Below are 23,545 nucleotides of genomic sequence, written 5' to 3'. Positions count from 1 at the left end.
TGGTTTATTAGCATTACACACCACAGAAAGAGGGTACGAGGCACATCTGCTTTTGGGTATGACTTTCATTTAATGACCTTCATGATACGACAAATTATAAAGGAAACAGTGGGTCTCCTGTTTGTGGTTACACTCGGATGGGTGTGACTGCTCTGAAATCATCAGGACAAGGGAAACCCTGGCGAGCAGAAGCCACCGCTCATATACAAGGAGCCTCTGGGGCAGGCAGACTCGTCCACTGCTTCCACCTGATGCCACAGAATGCCCCGCAAATCATGAAGAGGTAGAATAGTGTATCAGCCAGGGTCGCCCAGTAAACGGAACAAATAGGATGTGTATAGGCAGAGACAGAAATCTTTTTTCTAAACAATTGGCACATACAAATGTGGGAGCTTGGCAAGTCCAAAATCTGCAGGGCTGGCAAGCAGGAAACCCAAGGAGGAGCGGCTGATGCGGCTCAGCCCGAAAGCTGTCTGGAGGCAGAATTCCCTCCGCCTCAGAGGTTTCAGACATTTCTCTTCAGTCCTTCAGCTGATTGGATGAGGCCTACCCACACAGTGGAGGGCACTCTGCTTATTGACTTAAACATGAATTTCCACTAAAAATAAATAAATAACCTCACAGGGACATTAGATTGGTGTCTGACCAAATACCTGGGTACACTGACATACAAAATTAAACATCACAAGTGTAAGGCTGGAGGCACCAGGGGAAGGGGTGAGCCTGGCTGGACAAGCTCAGGCCTCACCAAACAGGGCGGGGAGACCAACGGGTTCCAGTCTGACAATATTCCAGAGTCTGATCAGACAACATTCCTAACTAGAGCCCTCCCCCAAGCTAGAAGAGTAGTGGTAACTTTCCAGTACCTGGCTAAAGGCCAATGAGAGACCCCCACATACCCTAGGCAAGCCAATCCCCACACCACTGTACACCTTGCTCTCCCTCCCCCTGCCTTCTTTAAAAACTTGCTGCCTGCCCTGCTGGGCATGACTTCCCCAGCCTCCATTTCCATAGACTGGTGAACCTCGCCTGGGAATTGCGTTCAAATAAACTACCTGGCCCTTTTTTGCCTCTCTCCACCTGCTTATTTTGGCTAGAATTTATCTTACATTTGGTGCTGAAATCCTGGGAAGGAGCGTGCGCATGGGGCCCTGACTGGTCACCGGCGGCCCTGCCCCCCTCCTTCCCCGACCCAGGACCTCAGCCTGCTCTCTGCTGCATGGACTACTTTCAGGTGAGTCCCTCAGTTTTTCCCGGTCTGTTTCCCTTCCTAACTTCGTTTCACCTGGTCCATTCAAAATTGTAGCTACATCCAGGTCGGGGCATCTGGCCCCTTGAGCATCCGGCCCACCCTCTGTGGACATCCAGCCCACCCCTGGCCCTGCGGTGGGGGAGACGTCCCTCACCCAGGCTCCCAGGACATCTCCCCTGACTTGGCGTGCTTGGGATGCTGGGCGTTCCTCTCAGCGGGATTGGTTAGGGGGTGACGCAGACATGGGGAACCAGCCCTCAAAAGTGGAGACTCAGACCCCGTTGCGGTGTCTCATTTCTAATCTGGCTACTCTGTATTTGTCCCGGGAAGCTTGCAAATGGAAGCTGGTCTTTCTTTGCTCTGAGGCCGGGCCTCAGTATCCCTTGGACAACCAATCTCACAGGCCCCTGAGGGAACTTTCGATTTTGGTCTCCTCACCGACCTAACTAATTATTGTTCCCCTTCTCTTCTGGTCTCTCCTCCATCTTGTTCCCCTTCTCTTCCGGTCTCTCCTCCACCTTGTTCCCCTTCTCCTCCGGTCTCTCCACCATCTTGTTCCCCTTCTCTTCCGGTTTTTCCTCCACCTTGTTCCCCTTCTCTCCTGGTCTCTCCTCCACCTTGTTCCCCTTCTCTTCCGGTCTCTCCTCCACCTGTTCCCCTTCTCTTCCGGTCTCTCCTCCACCGTGTTCCCCTTCTCTTCTGGTCTCTCCTCCACCTGTTCCGCTTCTCTTCTGGTCTCTCTTCCACCTTGTTCCCCTTCTCCTCCGGTCTCTCCACCATCTTGTTCCCCTTCTCTTCTGGTTTTTCCTCCACCTTGTTCCCCTTCTCTTCCAGTTGCGCTGCCATCTTGCTCCACAGGTGCCGACTCCACTGGAGTGGAAAGTGGAGTGAAATTCCATATTGTGCAGGCCTTTTGGACTTTGCGCACCCACCCAGATCTATGTGTTATGTGTACTCCTTCCCAAGTTTTGTTGGCCCAGGCCTCCTCCAAGGACTGCCGAGCTCTACCCCTCCTGTTACTGGGAGGCTCTTCTCTGGTGGGCTCGGCGGAGGATCTCGGCTACCCCCCTTCCCACTCCTCCAGGCCCACGGCGGGGCCAGCTCCCTTCCTCATTGTTCATGTCCTCCACCTTGTTCCCCTTCTCTTCTGGTCTCTCCTCCATCTTGTTCCCCTTCTCTTCTGGTCTCTCCTCCACCTTGTTCCCCTTCTCTTCCGGTCTCTCCTCCACCTTGTTCCCCTTCTCCTCCGGTCTCTCCACCATCTTGTTCCCCTTCTCTTCCGGTTTTTCCTCCACCTTGTTCCCCTTCTCTCCCGGTCTCTCCTCCACCTTGTTCCCCTTCTCTTCCGGTCTCTCCTCCACCTGTTCCCCTTCTCTTCCGGTCTCTCCTCCACCTTGTTCCCCTTCTCTTCCGGTCTCTCCTCCACCTTGTTCTCCTTCTCTCCCGGTCTCTCCTCCATCTTGTTCCCCTTCTTTTCCGGTCTCTCCTCCACCTGTTCCCCTTCTCTTCCGGTCTCTCCTCCACCGTGTTCCCCTTCTCTTCTGGTCTCTCCTCCACCTGTTCCGCTTCTCTTCTGGTCTCTCTTCCACCTTGTTCCCCTTCTCCTCCGGTCTCTCCACCATCTTGTTCCCCTTCTCTTCTGGTTTTTCCTCCACCTTGTTCCCCTTCTCTTCCAGTTGCGCTGCCATCTTGCTCCACAGGTGCCGACTCCACTTGAGATAAAACAGATAAAACTCCCCCATATCCTAGTCCCCTGCCTTCAAGTTCCGCATTGATTCCCAGGTTGTATCCCCTGCTACCAAGATCGCCTCCTTCGTCCCCTCCTTCAAACCCACCGCCGTCTTACTCGCCGTGGCTGGCGCCCAAATGGTATAGCCCTCCTGTAACCCGCTCTAAGTCACAGCAGTCTCAAGCTCACGTGATGGCTCCTCTGAGAGAGGTAGCAGGAACTGAAGGAGTAGTGCAGGTTCATGTTCCCTTTTCCCTGGCAGACTTGTCCCAAGTAGAACCGCAATTGGGGTCCTTTTCCTCCAGCTCCATAATGTTCACTAAATAGTTTAAATATCTCACTCGCGCTTACAAGCTCACCTGGCACGATGTGCATGTAGTCCTCCAATCCACTCTAACCCCGGAGGAATATGACCATGTCACAGCGGCAGCACAGCACTGTGCCAATGAAGCCCATGCCACAGATAAGTGAGAACCTATGAGCAGAGAAGCTATTCCTCTATAAGAACCCCTATGGGATTATAATTCTCCTGAGGGTGAAGCATGCCTGGATCTCATGGTTCACTACTTATTGGCAGGTATGAACTCAACCACCCAAAAGGTTATCGATTATGATAAGCTTAGAGGAATTACCCAGAAACCTGATGAAAATCCATCAGAATTCCTCAAGTGCCTCAAGGAAACCTTAGGGGCTTTTACTAAGATTGACCCAGCCTCACCATTAGGTTCCTCTCTCCTGGCCATGCATTTTATAACTCAGTCAACTCCCGACATCAGGCACAAGCTTAAAAAAGCTGAGGATAGTCCCCAGACCCCTCTAGGAGACCTGGTAGATATGGCATTTGAAGTTTTTCATGCCCAAGAGGATGAGAGTGAGAGGAGGTCAGCTGCCCGAATGGCAGAACAGACTCACGCCATAACAGCTGCTCTGTGGCTGGCTCATGGAAATTGTTGGGGTGTCCCTGAAGATCGACTCGAACCTCTGGGCCTTTGCTTTTGGTGCGGCGAAGGAGGGCACTGGGCACGGAAGTGTCCCAACCAGCCACACAGACTGACCAGACCATGCCCCAACTGCGGTAAGCAAGATCATTGGAAAGTGGACTGTCCACTAGGAGGTGGTCCTCCCCCAATGGCAGAGCCCCATGGGGGGCAGACACCCTCAAAGGACTACCCTTCAGACCTGCTGGGCATCCTTGAAAACTGAAGACGCCTGGACTTGGACACCCCAATCACCCTCGCTGAGCCCAGGGCCAAGCTGTGGGTAGCGGGTAAGCCCATCCCCTTCTTGGTGGATACGGGGGCTACCTACTCTGTTCTCCCCTCTTTTAAAGGGCCTCTGAACCCTGCCAAAGTCTTCATAGTTGGGGTCATAGGAACCCTCTCCAGGCCTTTAGAGATGGGCCTTGTGGCCTGCACTTTCCAAGGCATCCCGTTTACCTGTTCTTTTCTGGTCATGCCTTCCTGTCCTACCCCTCTGTTAGGATGGGATCTGTGCTATAGGTTAAGAGCCTCTATTTCCCTCTCACTTTTTAAATGCTTACAGGATGGCTGAGACTCCCTCATTGCTTTGGTCAGTGAAGGGGAGTTAGATGACAGGGACCTGAGACTCCCAACTACCTGGACTGCTGTCAATCTGGTCGTGTAGGACATCTCTACCCCTGTGGTGGCAACCCACCACACCCCAGTTTTAATACACCTTAAAAACCCATCCCGCTTCCCTTCTCAGCCTCAATTTCCTATTTCGCAGGCTCACCGAAGGGGACTACAGCCTATTGTTAATCGTCTACTCTCTCAGGGGCTTTTAGTAACAACTCTCCATGCAATACTCCCATCTTGCCAGTAAAAAAGCCTTCTGGAGCATATTGCCTTGTTCAGGACCTCCGAATAATTAAGGAGGCTATTATTCCCTTACACCCAGTAGTGCCTAACCCATATACTCTTCAGGTCCCTTCCAGTACCTTTCATTTTACTGTACTAGACCTTAAAGATGCCTTTTTCACTATACCTCTCCACTCAGACTCGCAGCCGCTATTTGCCTTCATGTGGGAAGACTCTTACACCTGTCGATCTAGACAACTGACCTGGACAGTTCTACCTCAAGGTTTTAGAGATATCCCCCAATTTTTTGGATAGGCCCTGGCAGAGGACCTCTCGCAACACTCAACAGGCAAGAGTACCCTCCTCCAATATGTGGATGATCTTTCACTTTGCAGCCCCTCAAAAGAGGCCTCAGTCCTAGACACCACAACCCTTCTCAATTTCCTGGCAGACATGGGATACGGGGTATCCCCTGCCAAAGCACTGCTGTCTCTACCCCAGGTTACGTATCTCAGGCTAGCTCTAACTCCCACCACTAAAGCCCTGATGGCAGACCGAGCAGCTGCAATTAAAGCTCTCCTGCCACCTACTTCAGGAGCCGAGATACTATCCGTTCTAGGATTGGTGGGGTTTTTCAGACACTGGGTGCCTAACTTTGCCCTTCTGGCCAGACCGCTCTATGCGGCTGCCACAGAGACTCCTACTGGGCTGATAACTTCACCCACTGAGGTAGCTTCTGCTTTCAGTTAATTGCGGGATGCATTGCTCTCCTCCCCCCTGTTGATGCTCCCTGACCTAACCAAGCCCTTTACCCTAAATACAGCAGAGAGGGCAGCGGTGGCCACCAGAGTGCTGGTACAGCCAGTGGGGCCGGGGTGCCATCCAGTTGCCTTTCTCTCCAAACAGTTGGATACCACCGCCAGGGGGTGGCAGCCTTGCCTCTGAGCCCTGGCAGCTGCGGGAAGTCTGGCCCGAGAAGCCCTGAAATTACCACTCCAACAGCCCATTACTGTGTATTCCCCACACCGGTTACAGGATCTTTTGAGTCATAAATCCCTGGCCTCCTTGAGTCCTTCAAGGGTACAGGAATTCCACCTCCTGTTTATTGAACATTCACAGGTAACCCTACAAGTCTCTCCACCCCTTAACCTAGCCTCCTTGCTTCCCGTCAGCAATCAGGTGGATCAGCCCATTCACTCCTGTGTAGAGATTGTAGAGGCTCTTAGAAAACCTAGAGAGGGGGTACAAGATGTGCCCCTCAAAGACCCCGACTTGACTTTTTTTGTAGATAGAAGCTTGGTGAAGGGGAGTGATGGGTTGTGGAGGGCAGCCTATGCAGTGGTGACTCTGTCGCAGGTGATAGAAGCAAACCTACTCCCATCTGGGACCACCTCCCAGAAAGCCGAATTAGTGTCTCTTACCTGGGCATTACAGCTGGCAGCCGGTAAGAGGGCCACAATTTATACTCACTCTAAATATGCCTTCCTGATTACACACACTCATGCTATTATTTGGAAGGAAAGGGGGTTCCTCACCACCAAGGGAACCCCAATCATCAACGGCAGAGCTATCAGCCACTTGCTACAGTCCCTACAGGACCCCAAGGGGGTGGCCATCATGCATTGTAAGGGACATCATACTGGAAACGATCCAGTAATCGGAGGTAATGCGTTGGCAGATGCCATGGCCCAACAGTTAACATCCGGGTCTAGCCAACACTCTGTGTTGTTTCTTTCCCCCCTCACTATTGCCCCAATACCCCAATGACGAATGGCAACTGCTTCTACATCCAGGGGGGACGTTGAGAGACCAGGGATGGATATATCTTGGGGGATGAATTGCCCTCCCCCAAGCCCAAGGCAGAGATGTCATATTCAAAATTCATCAGGTCCTACACATTGGGCTGAAGGCTATGCACTGGTATCTCTCCCCCATATTTGCCCCTTATGGTCTCTGCAAGGCTATAGATCAGGTGCACCAGACCTGTACTACTTGTCATCGCGTCTTGTCTCAAGGTGCTCTGAAGACCCAGATGGCCCTCCACCAGATGAAAGGAACAATCCCTGGACAGGACTGGCAGGTCAATTTCACCCACATGCCTAAGCATAAAAAACTGGTATTTACTAGTTCTGGTTGATACCTTTTCCCCACCAGCTAGGAAACAGCTTCGGTAGTGGCACAGACATTGGTAGCACATATCATCCCATGCTTTGGCCTGCCTGCCTTGCTACAGTCGGACAACAGGCCTGCTTTCATCTCTCAGGTCACTCAGCTAACAGCAGAGGCTCTCAACATCACCTGGAACCTCCATATACTCTATCACCCCCAATCGTCAGGTAAGGTCGAAAGGGCTAACAGTCTCCTAAAGGACCAACTAACTAAGCTGTCTCTAGAGGTAAAGTTCTCGTGGCCTGATCTTCTCCCCATGGCTCTCGCTCGGCTGCGTGCTGCCCCCCGGGGACCGGCTGGACTAAGCGCATTTGAGCTGATATATGGCAGGCCCTTCTTACGAAACACAGGCCTGTCCACTACCTCTCCTCCTTTGGCCTCCTACCTTCCTTATTTCACAGTGTTGAGACATCTTCTTAGGGAACAAGCAGACCAGCTCCTACCCCAACCTACATCATCCAACAACCCAAGAGACACAGCAATCCTTCAGCCAAGAGACGAGGTACTCCTAAGAGAACTCCAGCCCAAATCTCTCCAACCCTGCTGGACAGGGCCTTATACAATACTCCTCACTATGCCCTCAGCAGCTAAACTACACAGGCATTCCTCCTGGTATCACCTTTCTAGGCTCAGACAGGCACCCAGACATGATGATTGGGTGTCTTGTGAGGTGGGCCCTCTTAAGCTGCGGGTTAGTCGTGTCAAGTACAACCAGCCAGATGAATAGCCCGGTAGTCTCCAGGCAGTTATTCTTCATGGAAGTTTAAGCTCCAACTAACTCTTTGCAGAATCAACTGAGAAGTAGGCACCCAAAGTTGCCCACATGTAGGTTGTTGGGCACCAATTTCAGATACCGGTACACACAGACATCTTAAACACTTTCTAAAATCCTATGCTGTGCTTTCCATATGACCAGATCTCTCATACATGTATTTTCCAGTCTGACATGTGTGGGGGATTTCATCCTGAATTAGACACATGTAGAGTTCATGCAGTAGAAAAAACAGCAAGAGGAGTCTCTGACAACATGTTCTTCAGAATACAGGATAGGCTATACATTACCATTAGTGACCCATGGGATCCATGCTGGGAAAAAGGAGTACAGGGCAAGCTATACCATAGTTACCAAGCCTCCCCACAGGGCACAGTACACATCAAGAGGGAATGGACCACTGTAAACCCCACTCTCACGGAAGTTCTAAACACCCAGGCACAGGTATCAAGTAATATTCTACAAACAGAACAGGCACTAAAACAGAAGATTCAGTCGGACCCCTACCCCCACTCCCTATCACCAGCAGGAGCACCCCTTTCCTGGGCCGGAGTCATTGGAGAAACAGTGCGGTTTCTTAATGTTTCACATATCCTCAGCAATGTGTCCTATTGTTTCCTCTGTGCCTCCCTCCAACGCCCCTCAATGGCGGCAGTTCCCATTATTTTTTTCCAGGCTCAACCAGTAAACTGAAAAAGACTGCGGCCTCAAGCGAGGTACCGATGTGGAAAACGAGCCTTAAGCCCTAGGCTCGACATAAGTCTGGGGCCACCAGAAAACAACGCGAAGAACCATCGTCCCCACTGACCTGCTACCTGACCCAGCATTCCACCAACTCAGAATTGTCAATGGGAAGCCAATGCCGACGACAGGTAACCATAGGCACTCCAATTTCCCTTCAAGGGGGCAGGTTTTTCTGTTGCAACAATACCCTTACCCAGTGTATCAGCAGCACCACCATAGGGCGCTGCTTTTCAGTGATGCTAGTTCCCCAATTGACATTATACAACAAACCTGAGGTAAAGCAGGCACTAGACAGATGGTCTATGTATCCGGGAGCTAGATAAAAGAGGGCTGTCTTCCTACCCGAACTAGTAGGAGTAAGTCTGGTCACCACAGCAGCCACAGCTGCCACAGGGGCAGGAGGGTTAGGCCATAGCCTAGTCAGCTCTCAAAGTCTCACAAATCAACTGGCAGCATTAGATGATAGAGTGAGCCTGACCCTGGGAGAAACCTCAACCTCTCTGATTTCCCTCCAGCGGCAGCTTACTTCCCTTGCCCAAGTCACCCTTCAAAATAGGCAGGCTCTAGATCTGTTTACTGCAGAAAAGGGCGGAACCTGTATTTTCTTGCAGGAAGAATGCTGCTACTATATCAATGAGTCTGGGGTCGTGGAACAAAGCATAAAAAAACTACAAGAACTACAAAAAGACCTCCATAAAACATGAGTACCTGAAGGCAGCCCTTATGAGTGGCTTCAGTCCCCCTTGATAGCCTGGCTAATGCCTCTGCTGGCCCCTTCATAATAGTTTGCAGTTTACTCTTAATTGTCCCATGTGTTTTCAAGTTCCTTCAACAGCGCATGGCAGAAATATCACACATAAAGGTCATTCAACTGTTGCTGCACAAGTACTCGCCCCTCCCGACTGAGCCTCCTCCAGCCATCAACCAGCCTTAAACTCCCCTCCACGACGCCCCTTGTCAGCCGGAAGTAGCCAGATCAAGTCAACGCCCATTATGACCAAAAGGCTGGAATGTAAGACTGGAGGCACCAGGGGAAGGGGTGAGCCTGGCTGGACAAGCTCAGGCCTCACCAAACAGGGCGGGGAGACCAACAGGTTCCAGTCTGACAACATTCCAGAGTCTGATCAGACAACATTCCTAACTAGAGCCCTCCCCCAAGCTAGAAGAGTAGTGGTAACTTTCCAGTACCTGGCTAAAGGCCAATGAGAGACCCCCACATACCCTAGGCAAGCCAATCCCCACACCACTGTTTACCTTTGCTCTCCCTCCCCCCCCCCACCTTCTTTAAAGACTTGCTGCCTGCCCTGCTGGGCGCGACTTCCCCAGCCTCCATTTCCATAGACTGGTGAACCTCGCCCAGGAATTGCATTCAAATAAACTACCTGGCCCTTTGTTGCCTCTCTTTGCCTGCTTATTTCGGTTGGAATTTATCTTACAACAAGTGGCTAGGATACTCTAATATGCATATGTACATCTTGAATACTGAGAGAGATATATTAAGTATCTTACTACCTAATTAACCAAGAAGCCCTTTTGTCATATGGAACTTTCATGGTGCAGACACACCTTAAAAAACATTTCCTTAATGCCACTGCCTTCAAATATGTCCCATGGTGGGGAAGGTAGAAGCCTTGGGTGGGGAGGAGATTCAAAGAGGAGGTAGGATAAAGGGGGCATGGACACCCACTTTCTGCTGTAATCAGGACAGTCCCTCTTGATCAGCTCCATAAAATGGGCTTCAGTCTGAAGTGTTCCTTGAAAATGGGATTCCTGCGAGCCCACAGCTGCAGTGGAGTTGCTCCTGGCTTTGGGTGGGCATCAACCAGAACTGGCCAAGGAGCGCCCCTCTCTGCTTGCTATGGAGACCTGGTCTCAGCTGTCACCCAGTGGTCCCATATAGATCCTATTCAGTATGTCTCTTAGCATTCAGTCCTAAGACAAAAACATTTGTCTTAAAAATTGTGTACACTCCTTTTAACCTAACAGAGCGGTCCCACCCACTGCCTATGGGATCCAGTCTTGCAGAAACCCCAGTGACACCACACAGACAGCGACAACCTGCACAGTGATTGCTGACACTCCTTCTCTTTGGTTTTTCCAACTTTACTCTTCATCTTTTTGAAATCTTGCTATGTCCATTTTTTCCTGTTCAAAAGCCACCTGGAACAGGTAGAAGCAAATGAGGAATAAAAACAAAAAGATAACACTCAGTTTTTTTGAATTGGAAACATCAAGTGCGAATCCTCTGCAAAGTAAAATAGACATTTTCAACTGGCTTTGTTCAGGCTGACAAAGCCAATTATCAGAAACAAGAAGGCCAGGCTGCTGATGCTTTTCCCATGCATTTATGTTTGGCTTGGGAAACCACAAGGAGCCAGGGATCCAGGGCAGAGAGCCTCTCACCACTGTGTGCCCAGCACGTGCACACACACACACACACACACGTGCACACACTCAATTAGGTATTTACTTGGGTTCACAGACTCCTTTTAAAAATGAAGACAATGCCTAGGAGAGGTATTTACATTTTTAGCAGAAGCTTGTTTACTGGCATCTGTCAAAACCCTAATTGTGTTCAGATGAGTGCCTCAGAGATGGCCTTGATTTTGCCCAGCTGATGATTTTAGACTCAGAGGTGCAGGGAAACATAGGAAGAGACTGCTGTTTGCAGCCTAATTATGACTAGAAAGGTAACAGTGACAGTGATGTGTAAGCACTGGAAATACTGGGGGATGTCCACACCATGTCACACTGCCTATGAACAGAGGAAGCAGGATCGGGACAGATATTTAAAAATCTATCTTACATGGGTCACAATGTGTCCCACAGGGCTCAGGTCTGCCTCCACGATGAAGCAGGATGGACAAGAGCAGGAGAAGATTGAGAGGACCCTGCCTGGCCCTGCAGGGAAGATACAGGAATGAGACGGAAGGATCCTGAGTAAGGCTGATGTCAGCTGAACCCTGACACCAGCTCCAGCTGGGCACCCTCCCAGGTAAAAGACACCTGCAGCCTCAGTGCCTTCATCTACGCAACAGAGGTGACAATGAGACCCAGAAGGACTCCACAGGGTGTTCTGTGAACTAAATGGAATCAGTGCATCAGGCCCTCTGCATGCAGGTAGGATGCTACCAACAAACACATAGTTTAACTTACAGGAAATTTGAAAAAAGATGAGTATGAATTCAACAGGTTGTTGAATGAAAATGATATGAGAGGAAAGGTAAACCTAACTAACTCCTTGTTTCCATATTCCTGAAGAGACAGTCTTGGCCCTGGAGAGGATAAAGGAGCACTCTGAGGGAGTCTGGGAACTGGTATCCACGTGGCCGTCTGCATGCCCCTCTCCGGGCCCTGCTCTCAGCCCTGCCCTGAGCCCAGCAGCCTGTGCCACTGAGGCAGGCTCATGGGCTGGCTGCATGGGCTGCCCCCACGTGGGCCTCTCTGGGTACATTTGAATGGCTGCAGACAGGATCAAGGTTCTATTACTTATTACAGGGTTTAAGAAGTCAGGAAGGAAATGAAACTAGCTCAGTTTTATTTTTTAAGGCGGATTTTAGAAATTACCAACAGCTAATAATGTCAATCCTTGGATGAATTCTGATCATGAGCCCTTGCAGAAAATGGTAATTGCCAGAAACCATGTTGATCGAGTCACCACAAGAGTCAGGTCAGGACAAAGGCACTTTCTTTTGACAGCAGAGTTATTAGGCTAGTAAGTCACCAGGACCCACGGCTCACATGCTGTGGCTGATTTAAGACTGATGAACAGTGTGGGTTGGTTGCTTCCCAAGCCGTGGTCACCTCTCTGCATTAATGACTTGAATAAAAATAGAGAAGAATTGCTTACCTCCTTTGTGACTGGCACAGTTGAGAGGAACAAATGACACTTTGCAAAGCAGAGTCAGGATTAAAAGTACCTTACTATCTAGACTGGCTGGCGAGAACTAGCGAGAAGTACTTCGGCAGAGATCAATGCAAATCCTGAGCTTTAGGTTCGAAACATTTACTTAAGTACATGTAGGAAAGATGCAGCCATTAGAAGCAGCAATTTATTTATTTTTTTTTTTTTAGCAGTTGGTACAGGGTCTGAGGCGCACCGATTAAAGAACCATAAACTCCAGCCTGATGATGTGGTAAAGTGTTGCCTGAGGGAACAGAGTGAAACTCACAGCCTAGGACACCGATTCCCTACGCGGAGAGCCAGTGGTGTCTGGCAGGGACACCGGGCCAAATTCTTCTACATGGGCCAGAAACCCTTAACTCCACTCACACATTAATAATTTTCCCTCTCTCAGTGGGGAGGAAAGACAGAATGAGCAGATTTTGACTGACATCGACTCTGAATGAGCTACACCACCGACTAGCTGTAGCGGCTTTTCTGAAGATAAAGCTCGTACACTACATGGGATGCATGATGCCCATTAAATTCCCCTAAGGACTCTCTCTCCAAAATCTGTGCCAGCCAGCTGTTAATGAAGCCCATGGAGCCAGCGTCAAGAGAGACAGGGAGATTTGGCCAGATGCAACAACGTAAGCATTTCTGCCCAGGGGAAAAAAGAGAAAGTCTCAGAATACCTTTCCCTTTGAGGAAGCTCTCAGAAGACAGCAAAGCTCATGGGGGGCCCCGGCTCCCCACCCTCCTCCCTGTGAGAATCCTGGGAAGGGGGACAAATGTGCTGAGGATTTTAGACATGCTCATCTTCCAGGGCCGTGGAAATACACTCAGTTGTTTGGAGTTCAAAATGAAAGGACAGTAGACAGACCCTCTGATGGCTCTCTCTCAATCTACTTGAGTCCTGATTCTGACTCATTGTTAATTTTAAAAGAATAAAAATTTGGCCTGACATGAGGAAGGAAGTCACTGCAGATTTAAAGCCAACAGCATGACACAAAAGGCATGGACACTTCTGGGTGGCGAGGGGGGTATCCAGGCCCTCCTTCATCCAGGCTCCAGGTCTGACCTGCCCAGGAGGCTGAGATGTGGGTTGTAACTGGGAACTACTGGGGTTAAAGGATGGGGCATCCTAAGGGCACCCCAGTGGGTTCTCTGGAACCGGAAAGAAACTCAGAAAACAAATAGCGTAGGCTCAGCGTGCCACCTGCCTTTGGCCCTTTGAACCACATCCAACTCTGAGACTTAACACAGCTCTTTACAGCCGGTGGCTTCCCTCATTCCATCCTAGCCCCAACATCACCTCCTCACAGCTTCCCTGTGATCGGCCATTCCCACTGCTGACTGTCCCTCTACATGCTCTTCCCCTACATGTGTTTATTTATTTAGCAGGCTGCCCCTGAGAACCCCCGGTCCCTGCTGTCAGTCTGACAACCAAGAGAAAAACAGAGCCCCACACTGTCACCACCCAACCAAACATGAATTTGTTACCTAGGATCTGCAGACTCATGTGGGTTCAGGGATAAATTGGTTATCAAAGCAAATTATTTCATGATTTAGTTGAATAGCAAAAATGCAAGCTTTTCAATACCCTCCCACTGACCCACATGCTCAGCTACTTAGGTGACTCTGATGACTCACACTGCCAAGGAGGTAGAGGAAGATGGAAAACCACACCGGTGACCACCTACACCCAGTGTCCCCTTACGAGCCCACACGGCGGTCCCCCAATGGAACGTCAGTGACATCTAGTGGTAGCTTGCTTAATCAGGCAGCAGCTATCAAAAGAGTTGAGCTCAAACCCAGGAAACTTTGCATGTGAAAGGGACCCCAGAAATTAGCTAACCTGGCCCTTCCTTAAAAAAACGTCGCTGGTCACCTACTTAAATCAAGCTGGTCACTGCCCCATTCCCGTTGGAAGCCCCAGTAACTGATGACTTCACACCAAATCTTATCACAGTTTACAAATGGAGCAGCTTAGCAGAAGCTGTCCCCACCCCTCCTTCACTCTGGCGTCCCCAGGCAGATGTGTGTGTACACATACCTTTGATTTCTCCCTCAAGGTGGATACTGTGTGACTTACCATAAGCTACATGGTGATACTAGAATTTGACTTTGGGTTTCCTAGCTTCTAATCTATTTCTTTCTTAGGGCAGGTTAACTCTTAATAAACTCATCTACCTGCCCAGGCTTGCATTAGGCCCCACTTATCGACATGAAACTAAATGTCTACTGGGGCCCAGCTGGCTGTCAATACAAACATCCACCTGAGAGCCACCTTCACAGTTACTGCTTCCGGAAGGTGTTCTGGACAGACAAGTAAAACCCCAACAGGAAGTGCCAGCAGGACATCTCAGCAAAATACCTGCTAAGGATGCAGTCACGTCTGCAGTGGTCCAGGTGGAACCCCCTCTTCCCATCCTCCAACACAGGCCATGCCCCAGCACCAGCCAACACATGCTCAGCTCCTTATTCCAGGTGCTTCTCAGCTACCGGGAGACGGCACTGCTTCCACCATGAGCCACAGCCTCAGTACACCGTCCCCCATACCCAGCTATTCTGTACTTAAAAGAGATCACAGCTGATGTTTAGAGCTTTTCAGATGTTTTTGTTTTGTATATTTTTGAGAATTTTGCAACCCCTGCTTAACCAAGCAGAGCCTCCCTGGGATACCGTGCACCAGGAATCACTGGTGTATGTCATCTTTTTAATCACAAACAAAGGCAATATTAGGAAATTAAAGACCCTAAGGCTTTAGCATGGGACAAGAATACCCTTTGGTTCCTGAAAGGTTCTCTCATTTCCTTTCTGCTTCCAGTTATATCTTTCCCACTGGGGAGGGGAGGCAGGGAGGAAGGATGGCCCCAGTCCCGGGACAGGTTGGCAAGCAGAGGAGATGCCTGGGCACTGTACCTTTGAATGGGAAATATTTGCTTCTAAAATACTGCTGATGGTGTCATCTGAGATGTGGATGGAAGATCGGAGCTCTTCAGTTAATTTGGTGGTGTTCTGCACCAAATCTTTTACTTTTACATCTGAAAAGTAATCAGAAGGAAGGAAATTGTATAATGACAACAGTGTGGGCTAGTACTGACTATGAAAACTAGATCTAATACTAAACCTGGCAAGGCCCGTTCCCGTCACTGTGTCCAGGGCACAATAACACTAGTAGAGTCCCATCTTACTCCTCCAGGAGGACTGACATACTTTATGCTGAAAACAAAGCAAACCCCAGGTTTCGGGGTATTTCCTGCTCACTTGCTCACTCTAAGTCCTGGATGTTCAAAATTCACTCTGGAAAGAAGCTTTTCTTATGGAACAGTGACCAAGTGCTGCAGGGCTCACCTCTGTCCACTTACCTATATACCTCACTTTTTTTTCTTTTTTTACAGGAGGAGGAACATCTAAGGATTTCCCACAGTTCCTCAGATGTGGTCAGTTGATGGGGGCCATGAGGACTTTATGAACTGTCCAGATTGAACAGTCCAGGAAACAGAGCCTCAAAGACCCAAATGGCTTGTCTGGGGAGGCAGGACCAGGGCAAAGCTCCAACCCCAGAAGTCCTCTTCCTTCCCCTCCTGAATTTGGTACCAGGGTTTTAGGATTTTCCTTCTGAACCCCAAATATATCAGAGCAGCCAAGCTCTAAATTATTGTTTATCATGGAGAGCATAATTTACCCTTGCTATGTTTTATTTTAGTGATACATTTGTGTGAGAAAGTAAATTTTCAACCAAGCTGACTTGAAGGAACCACAAACTTACCCTCAGTTACTGTGAAATTGCTCAGAAAAGTCATAATGGGATTCCCAGACAACAAAGTCTTCTCAAGGCTTTGGGCCAACCTAGAACAGCAGAAATTAAAGCTCCTTTAGGCAAGACCAACCACCAGAAACAATGCTGGAGTGACTAATACTGCTGCAGCTCAGAGGGAATGAGCCAGACGACAAGATCTCAGGCAATTAGACACACAGTGTCTCCTGACACTCTCAGTATGTGAAGACCCATTAATATCACATATTGACTGAGCCCCTATCAGTCAAGATGAGTCAGGGGGATAAGGATGCATAATAAATGGCTTTTCATAAATGTGGAAAGAATGGACAGAATGGGTCATGGAATGTGTGAGAAATTAGGATACTAAGAAGTCAGATAAACATCATTCTTTCTGGGAACAAGTCATTTGCAGAATACAAAGTGCCTGATTTCCTCTTCCAGTGGTTGACACTTTCAGAACAGAGAACAAAATTAATCCAGTAGAAAGTAATTTGAAAAATCTTTTCTCTTACAGAATATATTTAATACCATACTGTAATCTCAGATCTCAACATTGTGATCTAATATCTCAGTCATCAATAATGCGAGCCTGAGAGCTAATGCTGCTCTTACATTTTACAATTTAAAAGCCTAATGTCATGGAAAACCTCAGTGTTTGGAAAGTAGGTGTTTATTAATAGTATGTTGTACACCTTACTGTCTAAAGTTCATCATTTTAAAATGCAAGACATCTCCTTTATAAAGGGAAGTACTGGAATGGGCACAGGCGCCAAGGGAGAGCATACATGTGCATGCGCTGCTGAGCCGTGTCCAGTGTGGGCTGGCATTCACAGTCCTGCTCCGTGGCCTTGTCCAAGCTTCTCCTGAAGCCTTCCAATGTGTCGGAAAGATTCCTGCTGAGACTTTCACAGTTTAGGTGAAGGGGTGAGGACCATATCTTTCCCATTTCCTAGAAAATATTGCAGTGATGTAGTTAGAAACATATACACTTCTTTGTATGAGCTTAAGTCTAGTCTCCAGTTAAATGCATGCCCACACTGAGTATTACATGCACTGTATGTTTTCAGCATATTTTCCTTAGTCTCGGAACACAGCACTGAAGACTGAGCATGCACAGCCCCATCCCACTGCTCCCGTGCACTGCAGAGCAGTAGAAGGAGCCCTTGGCTGAAAATGAAGAACCTGCATTTTAGTCCTGGTGCTGCCATTAACCAGCCAGCCAAGGGGGGATGTTCTCCAAGGCACAGCAGAGGACAGGCACCACCCAGCTGATGACCTGGCACTTGGCCTCCTGGAAGAACTCATTTCTGGTTTGAAAATAGGCTTTTCAAAATTCCCAGCCACAAAACCAGTAATTGAAAAAAAATCACATATGGTTGTCCATACATTTACTTTATTCATCCTACAGTGAATAAAGGCTGAGTGCCCCTGAGGTCTGCAGGGCAGCCTGGGAGCTTCCTGTCTTCCCCTCTTTGGGAGGAGGGGTTCCTCAGACTTTGAGGAACACAGCAGGAGACTCCCACTCTAGGCCCGACTCTGGGATTCCATGGACATCTTAGCATCTTACAAGCATTAACCAGCTTTATAAAAGACCAATCAGTTTGAAAAAAATTTCTAATAATCCCTATAAATTGATAAAAATGTGAAACATGTATCATATGTACAATTAAGTGACAAATACAAAGTCAAAAATGTGAGGAATACTGAAATGTCAAGACAGAGGGACCCTGAGCTCTGAAGCATCCCATGGTGGGCCACCTGGCACAGGTGACAGGCTCTGCATGGAGAACAGACTTCTCAGGAACTGAGGAGCATTAACACAGGACCAGACACCACCATCGCCTCCATGGGACCTACAGTCACGCTGGGGCAGCCGGCCCAGCCAGTGGAGCATCGCTCAGATGGCACCACTTGACTCTACCACGTTGCTGAGTCTCTTTTTCCAAGTTCACTTTTCTCCCAGTGAATTTGGGGGTGAAACATGCACAGAAATCCTACAGAACTGTTCACTCATTCCTTCCTTCAGAAGACCTTCAGTGAACGCCAGCTGAGTGCTGGGCACGGGTGAAGCCCCAGGCCTGGAGTTGTGAGCTCAGGAGACAAGTCCCCACCTCCGAGAGGCTTGCATCGCACTGGAGGAGTCCCCCCAACAAACAGACATGGGAGCCACTTGTTGGCATGTCGGAGGAAGATGGAGAAAAATAGGCAGAAATGGGGAAGCAGTGCTGGAAGCTCTAGCAAAGGCTCACAACTTCACATAGGGCTGTCTGGGAAATACACGGAGGCAGGTGCAGGAGGCCAGCTCCACGGGGAAGAGCATGAAGGGACGCAGTGGGACACTAGCAAGGCGATCTTCACTTGGGTGGCCAGGCCCAGCTGGATGCCGGCACTTTCTCTGATTGAGACTGGAAGACATCAGTGCGCAGCTGAGGGGTGACATGTGCTGGTGATGCCCCAGAAGCGGGACTTGGCTGCAGACTTGAGACAGGGAAGTGGAGAAACTGGAAGAGTCAGGGACAGGTGGGGGCTTGAATCCGAGGACCCCAGGCAGGTGGTGCAGCATGCCCAGACTCTGGAAACAACTACAGGGTGGAACTAACAGTTTGCTAACAGAAAAAAAGTTAAACAAGTGCCTGGCCACTGGGGGACAGGGTTTGCAGGGGCTGGCTGGTGAGGAGATTGAATCGTTGTGAGGCTCTGCATTGAGAGGCCCATGGACGTCTCAGTGGGGCAGTTGGAGGGCAGTTGGGCACACAAGCCTGAAACAGGAGGGGCCTTTGGACGCTGCCAGGGTATTCATGGCATCTATCAGACTATAAACGGATCTGGAGGGGACCATCCAGTGTGAGAACACAGAGAAGCAAGCAGGCCTTGGTAACAGGGTGGGCCAGCCACAAGGAAAGGCAGCCCAAGCCACGTTCTTCCTCTGGCTGGAAGAGTCTGTCCCGCCCAGGAAAGGGTCAGATAGGTGTACTGGGTCTGCTATATAGGAACAACGCTGCCCACAGGTGGGCCCAAAGGCCTGGAATGGGGAGGGGGTAGGAAGGCCCAGGTGAACCTGCTCTGCTGGCCACATTCCCCAGTTTAGCTAAACCCAGAAGCACTGAGACTCATCAGGCATTTGCTGTCACTGCATAAATGTACTTTCTTACCCCATCTAGCCCTTCATTGCTATTCTCTACTCTTTAGAATGAGGGCGAGGCCCTGACCCCAGAACACTCACCACATTGATTCAGCCGGACACGACTTTCACTCCCGATGGAATTCCACATTGGTAGTGAGACAACTTGATGTTAGAATATCTATTTAGATATTGAAAGACTAAAATAGCATCATGCCTCTGCTGGCCTCTGTCAGGCACAGGCCACTTTACACCCCGCCACCTGGAGGAGATTTATGTTTCTAAAAGCCTCACACCCTTCAAGACCTTGAACCACAGACCTATCCTGGGAGCTTTGCATCCTGAGACAGCAACCTTCTATTTCTTCACCAAAGACAGGAACTTCTGCTTTTTATCAAAACTGACCTGTTACCAGCCAGAACCATTGACAATTATATAATTTGAACAATAAAAACACTCTTTGAGGCAGTTTGTATGGAAAGCTGGCAGTTCTCGTGTGTCTCACTGCTTCAAACTGCACTCAGGAACTGTCTACTAGTTTCTCTAATGTTGCCACAAGTGATCCTGACAAAGATTTGCACAACCTGGAGATAAGAATCTGATGATCGAAATAAACCAATGTAAATATGACAGATGGCTGGGCTGCAAAGACGAGGACCTCGGTGGACCCCACAGGGCTTCCTGCTCACTCATGCCCCACAGCCCAGTGCAGGAATCACAGCCCTGACTTCTCACATCTTCATGCAGGTGAGGCCTTCAACCCCCCAAATGCTGCTGGGGTTCACCCAACTATCTCTAGTCTCTTGGCATTGTCTTTCTCTCTACTTGCTGTGATAGCCCAGTATGGGGGAAATGGAAGTTCCTATAGCCAAGATCCTCACCTGACCCTAAACTACTGATGCCATAACTGGCCTACTGCTAGGCTAATGCTTTCACACCCTTAGGCAATAAGCTAGTGTTTACTGAGTCACTATATAAAGAGCTCTGCCCAGTGCTCTGGGTGCAGGCAGAGACGGAGGATTACAGAGCTGCCGACTGCTGAATGCAGATGTAATTCTAGTGCTTGACCTACCACTGTGAGAAGAAAGTCAGTTATAAACACTTTTACCCCAAGAATGTTCTCTTGTCATTCCTTGGTCTCACTGAATCCATAGTGAACTTTCCTGGGGCTGAAACCTTCAGGGAAGATACCAGCACCCACTGTTAATGTGATCAGGTGGAGTTACTGTACCACAAATGTGATAAGCAGTATTCACAATGGAACCTAGGAGGGAGGTATCTGCTCCACCGCTGAACAAATCACCACAGTCCAGGCTTCCCAAGCAGGTCAGGCCTGCCTGTGGGCCCCATGGTCTTTACGCCCAGAGCCAGGGAGTAGGCCCCATGTGAAAGTCACTTCTGCCAGTTCTTACTGGGCACTTACTTGATCAAAAGGAAACCGCTAGCTGGTTCCCTTCAGCTACCAGTTCTAGGTACTCACCAGTGTGTTCAATTAGTCAGAACCCACAATGGGCTGGTACACATTTAATCACTGGCTCTCTGGGAAAAAAGATCTTTTTGGTAGAATTTGCCTATGTTCATGGTGTAAATGCTCTCATCAAGTCCTAGTTCGAGCTGCCAACATGACATCACTGGTGCAGAATTGGGAAGAGATGCTCAGTAGCACATGGCTCTCTGACATTTCCATTATGTGATGCAACAGGTGTAAAAATTCTCAAAGGATAGACAATAGTAAACATACTAAAATATTAGGAGATGGTAAATCTCGAGTATTTAGTAGCTTTGTTTTTAACATAATTCATTTTATCATATATTTATATAATTTGATTATTAATAATGTTCATGTATAAGAACCAGCTTGTAAAATTCCTAAAAACTTCACCATCAGCTTACAAGTCCACGCTCTTCACCCTGCACACCACCTGGAAGCCCTGGGAGGTGAGGGGTGATACCCTGCAGGCCCAGCCTTCACATGCCTGTGCACAATACAGCCACCTCAGGTGTAAGGACAAAGCCAGCAGGCCCAGAATAACAAGCCTTCCCTGCCGGACCAGCTGTAATGAACACACGGCTCTCTGAACCACGGAGCCAACGAACCTGGTAGTGGTCATGCACCAACGTGAAGCCTTGCAGAGCAGATAGAATGAGGCGCCTTATCCCTCCTTGCTTGCAACTCAGAGTGGCACACAGAATGTCCTTGGTCAGGGAAGGGCTCTCTGCCGAGGGAACACACAGAGGAGTAGTTAGTCATCAGTCCTTCCCCAACCAGCAGCTCCTGCCCATGTCTGAAAGATTCAAAATGATACAAATCTGAAAGATTCCTAAAGCATCAACATGAACATTCAGAACATGAGAGGGAAGCTGTGCCTTTTGATTCTTAATGGGCATCATACCTTGTTTTTTCTGGGCCTAACTGAATGGATAGAAGTCCACATACCTCCTACATCCACCTGGCCTCTCCCCAGATGCTCAGGCGGTACCCATTTCCCAGGACAGCCTGGCTGTCACCTGCTATCTCAGACACAGTGCCCTCTGCCACTCCCCAAGTGCCCTGTTTAAAGGAGGAATCATGCACATGGCTGCTTTGGGGCCCCTCCTCCCAGACCATCCCCTACGGTTGCCCATGACTCTCCCCATCACCCCTCTCAGCCTGCCTGCTCAACGCCACCTGCCAGATCCGAGGGGGCCCAGCCCAGCACCAGGGCTCACTCTCAGCCCACCCCTCTGCTCTGCCCTCCATGCTGAGCACACGCCGACATTTCCATTATGTGATGCAACAGGTGGAATGGAGAGGCCTGGTTTTAGGAATCTGCCAAAGATTCACACCACATCTGTGGCCTTCAGCAGCCTCTATCCCTGCTCCACACTCAGCTCCTACAAGTGCACGGAGGTCCTTGTATACAGAGTCCTGGTGTACAGAGGTCCTGGTGCACAGGGATACTGGTGCACAGAGGTCCTTGTGCAAAAGCGTCCTGATGCACAGGGGTCCTGATACACAGGGGTCCTCGTGCACAGGGGTGCTGGTGCACAGAGGTCCTGGAGCTCAGATGTCCTGAGGTTATGCACACACTGCAGCCCAGACCTTGCAGGGACTCTGCTCTCTTCTTGTGTCATGTCACTGCAAGCACCTAGCACATGGCTTAGCACCTAGTAGATGCTTGATAAATATTTTTGTGAGTAACAAAATCTTCTTTCTTCATGTAGAGAAAAAATGCATGCTTCTTACATTATTACACTGTCTCAAAAGTTAATCTCTTTCGAACTATGTCCAGTGTAGACGACATAGAACATACCCAAGGCCATGTTTTTCAGAAGTATTCCATCTGAATGCCTCATTTGTTTCTGTTTTCTCATTTTCTTGCTGTGTCTGATTTTGAAAACAGATGTTATAAAAAGAACTTAAATTGTGTCTCTTAAGTAATCTCTTATTAAATGCACAATGAAACAAGTAGTATTATGCATCACAGCATTTATCTGTAAGGATAAATGGACCCTCTGTTTTGAAGACACGACATGTTTGGGAGTCATGTTATCCAAACCTAAAGAACAGAGAACCCACCATTACAAAGACCACCTACCACGTCATGAGACTTTAGGCAAGGATTACTCGGACCCTTCATTTCCTCTGCATAAAACGAGAAAAAGGACCAGCCTGCCCTCAAAGTCATCCCCTCAAGGCCAGACAAACGGGAGCCCATCCGGGCCATGTCCGCCCCACTCCCTGGGCCCTCTCCCAAGGGGCCTCGGGCGCCTCCGCAGCCCAGGCGCCCCCTGGCCCCTCCCACCTGCCGTCGCCGCCCTTCCCAGCTTTGGGACACCCTGGACCCCCACTGGCTTTCCAGCCCCACCTCTTCAGGGCCCCGCCCCTCTGCCTGGTCAGCTCCGGGAACCCTCCGCCTCCTCGCCAGCAGAGGGCGCTCGCTTCTTCCCTCCCGGCAGAGCAGCTCGCTCGCTCTCTGGTCCTCAGCGAGCCGGTTTGAGAAGGCAGAGGCCAAGGCAGATGACCGCCGAGGTTCCTTATGGTTCTGGAGTCCACGGAGCTGTACACCGTGTTCTCACGCTGGAGCCAGAGAAGAAAAGCAGGCGCTTTCCTCAAGGGACGCTGAACTTGATAACTACCTGACTTTCAACAGTAATAGTCGCAGATCTGACTGCTGCTCCTCCGGGTGATGAGGAGGAGACATCAGCCCGGTTAGGCCCATTCCACCCCAAATCCGTAGAAGCCAGCTCTCAGCCCTGTCCCAGCCTGTCCCTGCCCTCCTTCTCTACAG

The 23,545-nt window shown here is 49.5% G+C and overlaps 1 protein-coding gene and 1 long non-coding RNA gene across 3 annotated transcripts in view; one reads left to right on the top strand and one right to left on the bottom strand.

The window, feature by feature from the left end:
- ABCA13 (ATP binding cassette subfamily A member 13) overlaps positions 1–23,545 on the bottom strand; it is a 361,430-nt gene that overhangs the window by 252,998 nt on the left and 84,887 nt on the right. The window contains exons 20-23 of the mRNA XM_073239122.1: positions 21,372–21,490; positions 16,939–17,102; positions 16,142–16,221; positions 15,292–15,413 (exon numbers count right to left, since the gene is read on the bottom strand). Of these exons, the coding sequence (XP_073095223.1) occupies positions 15,292–15,413; positions 16,142–16,221; positions 16,939–17,102; positions 21,372–21,490 (485 nt within the window). The remainder of the gene's footprint in view (positions 1–15,291; positions 15,414–16,141; positions 16,222–16,938; positions 17,103–21,371; positions 21,491–23,545) is intronic.
- Positions 857–16,435, top strand: LOC108405944 (uncharacterized). Of its 2 annotated transcripts, none has more exons than XR_001855332.3 (5): positions 857–1,234; positions 8,415–8,611; positions 11,313–11,603; positions 12,558–13,016; positions 15,771–16,435. It is a non-coding gene; the product is annotated as an uncharacterized lncRNA (long non-coding RNA). The 2 variants fall into 2 exon arrangements; XR_012132420.1 differs by lacking the exon at positions 857–1,234 and adding an exon at positions 5,197–7,134.

Source organism: Manis javanica, chromosome 6 (genome assembly GCF_040802235.1).
Source record: "Manis javanica isolate MJ-LG chromosome 6, MJ_LKY, whole genome shotgun sequence".
Classification (NCBI taxonomy): Eukaryota; Metazoa; Chordata; class Mammalia; order Pholidota; family Manidae; genus Manis; species Manis javanica.
This window is presented reverse-complemented; position numbering and strand designations above follow the sequence as displayed.